The sequence below is a fragment of the Tupaia chinensis genome, unplaced genomic scaffold (assembly GCF_000334495.1).
Source record: "Tupaia chinensis unplaced genomic scaffold, TupChi_1.0 Scaffold000132_1, whole genome shotgun sequence".
NCBI classification, from domain to species: Eukaryota; Metazoa; Chordata; class Mammalia; order Scandentia; family Tupaiidae; genus Tupaia; species Tupaia belangeri.
In genome coordinates this window covers 1908298-1918655 of record NW_006159601.1, presented here as the reverse complement: position 1 = coordinate 1918655, position 10358 = coordinate 1908298, and the positions used below count along the sequence as shown (strand labels likewise).

General features: G+C 42.3%; 1 protein-coding gene across 1 annotated transcript in view; it reads right to left on the bottom strand.

Annotated features, from left to right (window-relative positions):
• Nucleotides 1–615: 615 nt before the first annotated feature.
• Nucleotides 616–10358, bottom strand: part of TBP (TATA-box binding protein) — a 21649-nt gene continuing 11906 nt past the window's right edge. The window contains exons 6-9 of the mRNA XM_027770412.1: nucleotides 5879–5970; nucleotides 3490–3657; nucleotides 1926–2020; nucleotides 616–1068 (exon numbers count right to left, since the gene is read on the bottom strand). Of these exons, the coding sequence (XP_027626213.1) occupies nucleotides 989–1068; nucleotides 1926–2020; nucleotides 3490–3657; nucleotides 5879–5970 (435 nt within the window). The 3' untranslated portion in view covers nucleotides 616–988. The remainder of the gene's footprint in view (nucleotides 1069–1925; nucleotides 2021–3489; nucleotides 3658–5878; nucleotides 5971–10358) is intronic.

The following is a 10358-nucleotide window of genomic DNA, read 5'->3' as shown; positions in this document are numbered from 1 at the left end:
GATATGTAGCCCCAGCTAGGTGCTACTTTATAGGATGTGTAAAGTTAGACTTGTGTTCATGGAAATGTGTGTGTCACCTATGTTTGCTATGAGGGTATTTGGATTGATTAGGGTCTTTGGTGATTCAATAAAATGTGGGGGTAAAACGGTATAGAAAGCAAACATAGATAACAGAGACAGTGTGGGAGGAGAGCGGGAGGTGGCAGAGGGTAAGAGATAGGGAATCAAGGATGGGGGGGGAAAGCAAAACAAACAGAAAACAAGAAATGGAAGATCATTTGCTGACAACATGTTTGTTGATGTGCTTGATTGAGACAATATACAGTGTACTCTGGATGGAAAATCTCATTTTGTATGCTGTAATGATGTACAGTAAATGAATGCAAATAAATGGAAATTAAAAAAAAATCTAACACTTTTATAAACTGCATTTATTATACAGAGTACTCTGAAGGAAAAAAAAAGTATGTACAGCCATTTGTTTTCATTAATACATCTAGTCTGTCCTGCAATACTGGAAAGGCGGAATGTGTCTGGCACAAAAATAACCCCTAGGAGTTGCATATTAGAAAAACAACACTTTTAAAAAAGATCTTTACTGTTCTGAAATAGAAATATAAAAACTGTGGTTTATGAGGGAGAAAAAAATTAAACAAAATGTTTGACTAATTGTAGAGCTGGCATTAACACTTAAAGTTTTGTCCCTTAAACCAACTTGTCAACAGCAATGTTTAAAATCTAAATATAAATAAGCGGGCAGCTGCCCAAACAGCAGCACGGAACGAGAACTCACAGTAACGCTGCGTGGCGTTCTAAGTGCAGAAGTGACAGCCCTTCCCAGCATCCTGTGGCAGGATGCACACAAGAACGTTGCTCCTGCTCCCAACTGCAGTTGAAGGTCTGACTTCTCCAACACCACCATGCAAAGGTACCAAAACAGACGTGTTTAAAGACGAGTGGGTGGGGAGGCAGGAGTAAATGAGAACCATTACGTCGTCTTCCTGAATCCCTTTAGAATAGGGTAGATGTTTTCAAATGCTTCATAGATTTCTGCTCTAACTTTAGCACCTACAAGACAAGGTGGAGTTGAAAATAGTTTAAAATGGCATTTAACACATTAAGAAGGTAAATTAGTAAAACAGAGCTGCAAGCACAACTCTCTCATACCCAGTTAGATGAAGAGATACAGGCATTAAAATACCAATGGTGGAAACCCTTATTACAACCCTACTTTTAACAGTATTTTCATAAAGTGATTTTTTTAAAGTTGACTTTTATTTATTCTGTGAGAGAGAAGGGGGAGAGCGAGAGAGAGGGTACCCCAACAGGGTCCATACACGGTACTAGCCTCAGCTGGATCGCAGGCATGTGCGCACGCCTGGTGTGCACAGGAGACCTTATACCTGAGCCCAGGATCTTCCCTCATGGCCTCAGTATTGAGAACATTTTAATTACAAACCAGTGCAGTTGGTGACTGTACCCCCCAACACACCTTGCTCCTCGGGCCTGCATCAGGCCACGCACAGGGGGGACAATAATGCCAAGGGCCAAATCGTACTCTCCCAACTGTGCCTTCCACTAATGCTTCTGAGTCACTCTTTGCTGTGTTGTTCTGACATTGCGTATGAATCCCAAAATTCCAGAGGGCAAAATCCAACTGAAAACGCTGTCTCTCGTTCAATGCAAGGCTCACCTTCCCCTCCTTCCTCATCATGCTTTGGTTGAGGGCCCAGCAGGGTTGTGGGGAGTTTCTCCTCTTTGCCTCTAGCAGGTATGTTACCACCAGTGTCAGGGTGGGAGGAAGAGAAAACAAGACAAAGGCCTTTCCAGCATCCTAACACTGTAAAGTAGCTTTTCAACACTGAGACAGCGTCATCCTTGAAGCTCTTTCAAGATCTCAGACATTACTTCATGTTGCAACTTACCTGTTAATACAACTTTTCCAGACACAAAAATAAGAAGAACAATTCTGGGTTTGATCATTCTGTAGATTAAGCCAGGAAATAACTCTGGCTCGTAACTAGAAGGAAAATGGCACAATTTAGAAATTAAGAGCTATCCGTGCTTTATGGTAAAATAACGACCTACACAAAGAAAAACACTAACTAAACACGAAAATGTACCAACAGTGCAGCAGAGATTCTTGCCGAGCATCGCAGGAGCAGGATACAGAACTAGCAAGGCCCTGCACCAACCTGAGGGCCAGCCTGGTACCCCCCCCACCCACCCACCCACCAGTCTGCCCCCTTCCTGCTGTGCTGAGTTTCCAGAGAAGGGAAGAGCTTGCTGTTTACTTTCTGCAGTCTCTGATCTGTATTACAGTTTATTCTCTTCAAGCTTAGGTACCTTGTCATAAGAGCCTTATTTCTAAGCTCTGATAGTGACTTTGCCTTTCATCTCACACTGCCTTAAATTGAAGTATTCTCTGCTGATTTTGGTCAGGTAACTTAATCAAAATATACATCAGATACTAGCATGAGGATGAGAGCATTCCTTAGTAAGCTATCAAACAAATAGACTGTTTGTACATATTATTCTAATACTAATAATCTCATGTTTTTGTTAGTCCAGAGACTGAAAAGAGGACATCTCTGTCCATATATTTGACCTTGGAGAAAATTTAGGACAGAGTCTCTGTGGAAGAGTACATGAGATGATTGAGAGGATATCTGAGTCTCCTCGGTGAAAGGTGAGAGTGCCAGTTGTGCCAGTGCACACAGAGGCCCCGGAGCGAGAGAAGCAAAGGGAGTCTCAAGTGGCCTGAAGAGATGGCGTGGCTGAGACAAGGCCACCTGCGAGTCTCCACAGGCAAGCAGAAGGAAAGAGAAATGGAAAGAATGTTCTTTTTTTTTTTTTTTTTTAATTGCCAAAGGATGCCTGCACTTGGCAGAGAGAGAGAAGGCACCTCCCATGGGGTGTGGTCATGTTGCAATCCACGCTCCTCTAATTCTCCATCCTGTCAGGATTTGGGATGTGCACAAAGATGTGCCCAGAGTATTTCCCAAGCCACTGGGGCTGGGATGTGAACCGAATCGGCCATGTGGGATCCAACTCCCTTAACCACTAGACTATAGGGCTAGCCCTAGAAATAGTGTTCTTAATTGCTCAACTTTATACTTCTAGATCTAACATGATGTTGACTAAAAAGATTCAATCCACTGGAAAAAAAAAAAAAACTGATAAAAGAGGTTGAGTACTCATTCATGCATTTAACATGTATTTACTGAGCAATAAAATGATACAATGCACAGAAGCAGAATCAAACTCATTCTAGGAGAGGGGGTTTGGAGTGGGTACCAAGTAGCATGGCAAGTAAGAGCCTGGTGAGGGTGACAGTTGTTACTGCAGACATCCAGGAAGGGACACAACACGTACAGGACAACCATGATACATCCCGAGTCCCTCACATGTGCTTTATTCAGAATGATGCTGGTACAGACTGCTAAGCCAACCACTGCCAAGAACACTCATGGCAGAACTAGGACTCACCTACTGAACTGCTGGTGGGTAAGCACAAGTCCTTCTAACCTGATAGGGAACTTCACGTCACAGCTCCCCACCATGTTCTGGATCTTGAAATCCAGGAACTTAGCTGGGAAACCCAGCTTCTGTACAACTCTGGCATATTTTCTTGCTGCTAGTCTAGACTGTTCTTCACTAGAAAGGAAAAAACATCAGTTGTTTATATTCAAAGTCAACTGAGATCATTTTTAAATGAGTAACTTATAAATGTCCAAATTAGGAAACAAAGTATTAACATGTCACACCCCCTTTCCATAAAAGATCCAACAGATGTTACCAACTGTTTTATGAAGAATTCCTGGGTCCTTAACAGAAAAGGATCTTCTTTCAATTCACCATACCATAGATGGCCCTAGACTGTGTGATGTGTTACAATGTCATCAACATCATTACTACCCTCCTCAGGTTTTAGTCCACACCTTTTTACTACTGAGGTGAAAACTAACACACTTCATGTGGATAGGAAGAACTGATGAGATTTGTTACTGAAGAACACACATACTAATGCTCTCCTCTTTCACACTGAGTCTCCTGTTAGCCATTCTTGTGGCAGCCTTTGTGGATAAAGCTATAATTTAGCAACTTGGGAATGAAAACAATGCTGCAGACAAGGCTCTCCCATGTCCTGCACCTGATTGTGAGTGACAAAAATTAAGCAGATACATGTGGTACTTTTTTCCTTAAGAAAAATGTACTTATGGTTTCTTATCTTGATAATGCTGTCACCCAACTAGATATATAATATTCAAACTGCAGATACTCTGGAACAAATAACACTAAAAACCAGTCCTTTGCATGAAAAATCTGTCTGGGACAGAAACGAGAACATGTGGCCTCTGCTGATGACCAAGGTTCCTGAGTTTCCATCCAGGGGAAATGCCATTAAAGGCCCCTCAATGAAGAGGTCTACTGCACAATGGGGCTGGGACAGACCCACATCCTGCCATCTCCGACACTCAGACATCCTTATTAAGAGACAGTTTCAAGTTTCAAAATAAACAAAAATACCCACGATCTCCTCTGTGTTGACCCCTCCAAATAATTTCCTTTTTTTAAAAAAATATTTATTTATTCATTTATTTATTTTTTTAATATGACCAGAGCAAGACAGAGGGTGAGAATGAGAGAGAGAGAGAGAGGAAGTGAGAAAGCAAGCCACCAGATTCAGGACTCAAACCCTGGTTGGCCATGTGGGAGCGTCCAGTACCTTAACCACCACGCCACCTGCTGGTCCCCCTCCAAATAATTTCAATCATCTTTTATTAATTTTACTTCATTTGTTCAAACTTTTAATGAGGCTAATGTTACTAATTTTCTAACTAGTTGTTGACCTCTACCTAGCCTGTGGGTTCTGTTAAACACATCTGGAACAGCCTGGCTCCCTGAAACTTACCTATCTCAAGCACTTATCATTAATATTAGTGCCAACTGTGGCCAGAGCTTCAAGGAGTGCACTGCCTTGACACCAACAGCTTTGACATCCTGTAACTAGCCATTTTTTTTTTTTTGGAGAGATTTTTCGCTATAGGGCGCGTGTGCTCGCCAGACAGAGAGAGAGACATAGAGACAGAAAGCGAGAAATCATCCCCCAGGGGGGATGGTTACGCCGCAATCCCTTCTCCTCCATTCTCCTCTTGGGATCCTGGGCACGCATGCACATGCGCCCGGCGTGAGTTTTAAGCCACCGGGTCCAGGACGCAAACCGCGGTCAACTACGTGGGAGTTCAGCGACATAGCCATTACATTAATTGCTGGTTCCCTCAATTTTTTTTTTTTCACTTGGGGACAAAGCTGTTTTATAAGGACCAGCAGTTAGCGTAATGGCTATGTTGCTGGACTCCCACGTAGTCAACTGCGGTTCGAGTTCTAGACCCGGTGGCTTAAACTCACGCCAGGCGCGTGTGCGTGCGTGCCCAAGATCCCGAGAGGAGAATGGAGAAGGGATTGCAGCATGGCCATCCCCCCTGGGGGGTGATTTCTCACTTTCTGTCTCTCTGTCTCTGTCTGGCGAGCACATGCGCCCTATAGCAAAAACCTCTCCAAAAAAAGAAAAAAAAATCTGTGTTATATAGAAATATTTATAAATAAAGGGATCTAGCGATCTCCATGTAAATTTTGATGTTAAAGTATATCAATCATACCATACAACTGAAATATATGCATAAAAAAGCATTGTAACAGATGTCCAAAACTCATGCCTAATTTTAAAATGAACCATTGCTACCTGAAATGATTGGAACCCAAATTTTAGTAAGAGCAACAATAACGTGTCAAAGGGCTGGGCTCATCACACAGAAATGAGTTACTATCTTTCTCTCATAGCCCACAGACTAGGAGAATAATTCCTTAAGATTACCTCTTGGCTCCTGTGCACACCATCTTCCCAGAACTAAAAATCAGCGCTGTGGTTCGCGGCTCTCTTATTCTCATGATTACGGCAGCAAATCGCTAGGAAGGTCAGAAAGAAGCATTAGTGGATCATGCCAAACTGCCACATATTTTTAGGAGAACTAAGCAATAACAGTATCACAACTAGTGGGAAGGACCTGGTACGTGTAGTTTTCTAACTATTTGTCCCATTTTCCTGTATGGGATTTGTTTACATCATGTCTGTAACAAGGATTCGTTAGCATAGCGAATGGAACAACTCAGCCAGCTGTGACCACGAAGTAAATTACACCGATATTCTTTCAGATGCATCCTACCAAGAGAAGATAAGTAACATTTGCAACATGCGGTTCTTTAATCATATTATTTATACCAGTGCCCTGGTTTCTACCTTATATTGTTGCTTATGACTCTCTATCTATAGATTATTCTTATTAATATAAATTGTGGCATAGCTACAGCAGTGCACAATGCTAAAAAGCTGTGCCTCGTAGGCTGGGGTCACACGGGGAGCCCTGGGTGTGATTCCTGGTTCAAGCTGAAGGTTGGGCATGGTGGTGTGTGTCGATGATCCCAGCAACTCAGGGAGGTAGATGCAAGATGGTGAGAGTTCAATGCTGGCTGAACCACACAGCGAGATCATGTTTAAAACAATGGCTGGGTGTGGTGGCATGTGCCTGGATCCCAGCTGGAAGGCTGAAGAGAAGCATCATGTCATGATAAAAAACTATTTTCAAAAAATTAGTAAGAAATTTTATGCAAATAAGCTGGTATGTTGTTCCTTTTTTTTTTTTTTTAAGAGAAATTTTTGCCATTGGGCACATGTGATCACCTAAGAGGCAGAGACAGAGAGAGAGAGAGAGAGAGAAACCCCCCCCCCCCCATGGGGGTGGCCACACCGCAGTCCCTTCTCTTTCATTCTCTTCTCAGGATCTTGGGCATGCACACACATGCATCCAGAGTGAGTTTCAAGCCTCTGGGTCTGGGACTTAAACTGCATTCAGCCATGTGAGAGTCAGGCAACATAACCATTATGCCATCTGCTGGTCCCTGATAGGCCTTTTCTACCTCTGGAGGAAGTCAGTCAGATTATGAGGATATCAATATGTAATTAAGTGAAATCTGATTTCAAATTGGCCTTTAGAAACAATGTAGTAAATACACGCATGTACATGCACATCACTGAATGAGAAAATAACTCACATTTTGCTTTGTGTTTTCAATGCTTAAACATAGCGTATCTTTTAACTTGTTGAAGTTTATGTATTCCATGAAAGACAAACACAGTGAGACAGGCACCCAGGGACTCCCTCCTGTCTCAGCCAGCCCACATTGCAGGCACACCAGCCAGTAGGCCCAGGGAGGGCCCAGGGTACACACCCAGCACCTCTCTTATGTGGGTTCAGAATCACCACTGATGTGGCACCTGGGCCCTCAATGGCCTTCAGAAAAACTTTTTGTGGGGCCAGCAGATGACATAGTGGTTGAGGTGCTCAACTCCCACATGGCCAACCTCAGTTCTATGATAGCTTTGGATCTGGCGGCTTGCTTTCTCACCTTCCCTCCTCTTCCTCACTCTCTCTCTCTCTGGTGAGAGAGAGAGTTTGCCTATAGCAAACTTAAAACTAATAATGGTAAATAAAATTAAATAAATAATTGTTTAACAAAAAAATTTTCTTGCTAGAATTGTAACTCAAGGGGAAAATATTTTCCTTTAAATAATGGCCTGTTACTAGGTTACAAGACAGAAAGCAAAAAATTACTTTCAAATAACTTTAAAATTTTAATTAAGATATTTAATTATACAAGAGAATATGTCTATTTCTAAGCAAGATAACTCTTTGACAAATCGAATTGCTTTAACAATTTCAATTCAAATGATGTTCTACATCTTCTGGCTGATTTTATCACTACGTAAAAATGTGAGCAGAAAATTCTAGTTTACAGTCCCAGGAAAAGCCTAATTATTTCGAATTTTCTCTACTATTTTCTTGGTCAGATAATTAATATCGGGAACCAGCAGTTAGCATAATGGCTATGTCGCTGGACTCCCACATAGTCGACTGCAGTTCGCGTCCCTGACCCGGTGGCTTAGAACTCACGCCGGGCGCGTGTGCGTGCGTGCCCAAGATCCTGAGAGGAGAATGGAGAAGGGATTGCGGCGTGACCATCCCCCCTGGGGGGTGATTTCTCGCTTTCTGTCTCTCTGTCTGTCTCTGTCTGTCTGGTGAGCGCATGCGCCCTATAGCAAAAATCTCTCCAAAAAAAAAAAAAAAGATAATTACTATCACTCCATTAAAGATGATAAAATTGTGAAATTAGGTATTCAACACAAAATTATAATAAATGAAAGGTTTTTTTTTAATTTTTAAGTTTGCTTGTTTATTTCTTCCACAAGCAAGATGGAGAGGCAGATGGATAAACAGACACAAAGACAGAGCACCCCCAGCAGGGTCACAATGTCATGGTCCACACTCTTGGCCTCAGTCAGCTCCAGATCATGGCACACACATGCTGGAAGTCATCAGGGAGCTCTCTAGATGAAAACCTGGGACCTTCTAATGTGGGTCTGCCTTGCTGCGCATCACGTCTTACTATACCACCATGTGGTCCCAGGGAGAACAGTTCCTATGATGCTCTCTACGAGTGGCTGTGTGGTCATTTCCAGATCCTTTACTTACCTTTGAGTTTAAACAAATACTAGGTTGTCAGAAAGTCATGATGCATTTTTCCATTTACAATAGTAAAAATGCACTGGTCACTGAACAGTTTTTATTTACCCTTTATCACATCTTTCTGTGTGACATAACGACTATTACAGAGGTATAAACAGATACCTTTGGCCGAAATCTGTTCTGCACTGCACTCTAAGGTAACCTGTAGTATGTAGTGAAGGCCAGACAGTTCTTGGTAGTCTGCCTTCTATCAATAGTTTTCTTTGTGTCTGAAGAAACAAAACTAAATTATTTTGGCCAAAGGTGAAAACTGGCTAGGTTATAAATCACTGAGGTACAACAGTAGAAAGATCTAATTTTTTTCTTAATAATAAAATGATTAAGATCATAAATTCAGGATGACATATACATTGTCCTATTTAATAAGCAGACATAACGTTTTAACATATCTTTTCTACTGGTGCAAAGACTTTAAAATATGGGACCAGCAGGGTGGATAGTAGTTAAGTGCTGGACCCTCATGTGGTCAACTGTGGTTCAAGTCCTAGACCCAGTGGCTTGAAACTCACGCCGGGCATGTATGAGTGTGCCCAAAATCCCAAGAGAAAAATGGAGAAGGGATTGTGATGTGGCCATCCCTCTTCGGAGAGTGATTTCTCACTTTCTGTCTCTCTGGCAAGCACATGCGCCCTATAGCAAAAATCTCTCTCAAAAAATAAATAAATAAATAAATAAATAAATAATAAAAACCAGGGAACCAGCAGTTAGTGTAATGGCTATGTCGCTGGACTCCCACGTAGTCGACCGCGGTTTGCGTCCCGGACCCGGTGGCTTAAAACTCACGCTGGGCGCATGTGCGTGCGTGCCCAAGATCCCAAGAGGAGAATGGAGAAGGGATTGCGGCGTGACCATCTCCCTTGGGGGGTGATTTCTCGCTTTCTGTCTCTATGTCTCTCTCTATCTGTCTGGCGAGCGCAGGCACCCTATAGCAAAAAAAACTCTCCAAAAAAAAAAAAATAAAATAAAATAAAAAAATAAAAACCAAAAAATCTTTAACACACATTAGTACTAAGGCTGGTATCTTAAAATCTTATGTTCCTTACCCCTAATATTTTTAATACAAAAAATAAATAAATAAAGGTAGAAAAATATAATAAACCTCTTGTACTTATTACTCAACTTTAATTTTTGTTAATGCTATAGAATGTGTGGTGTGTGCATGCATGTGATGAAGAGAGAAAGGAAAAGAAAGGGAAAGGGGGAGAGAAGGTGGGAAAAAGGGAGGGAAAGGAAGAAGCAAGAGAGAAGGAGGAGAAGGAGGAGAGGGGAGAGAGCAAGAGAGGGGGGAGGGGAGGAGAGGGAAGAGAGGGGGAGAGAGAGACACACCCTCAACAGGGTCTCGTCACGTCAGTCTGCTTCCCGGCTCCTCAGGGTCCTGGGTAAACCATGCCCCTGCATGTTCCCAACCTGGCCTAGGGATCCGAACCCGCAGTCAGCCTATTTAAATATGGGACCAGCAGGGTGGATAGTAGTTAAGTGCTGGACCCTCATGTGGTCAACTGTGGTTCAAGTCCTAGACCCAGTGGCTTGAAAATCACGCCGGGCATGTATGAGTGTGCCCAAAATCCCAAGAGAAAAATGGAGAAGGGATTGTGATGTGGCCATCCCTCTTCGGAGAGTGATTTCTCACTTTCTGTCTCTCTGGCAAGCACATGCGCCCTATAGCAAAAATCTCTCTCAAAAAATAAATAAATAAATAAATAAATAAATAAT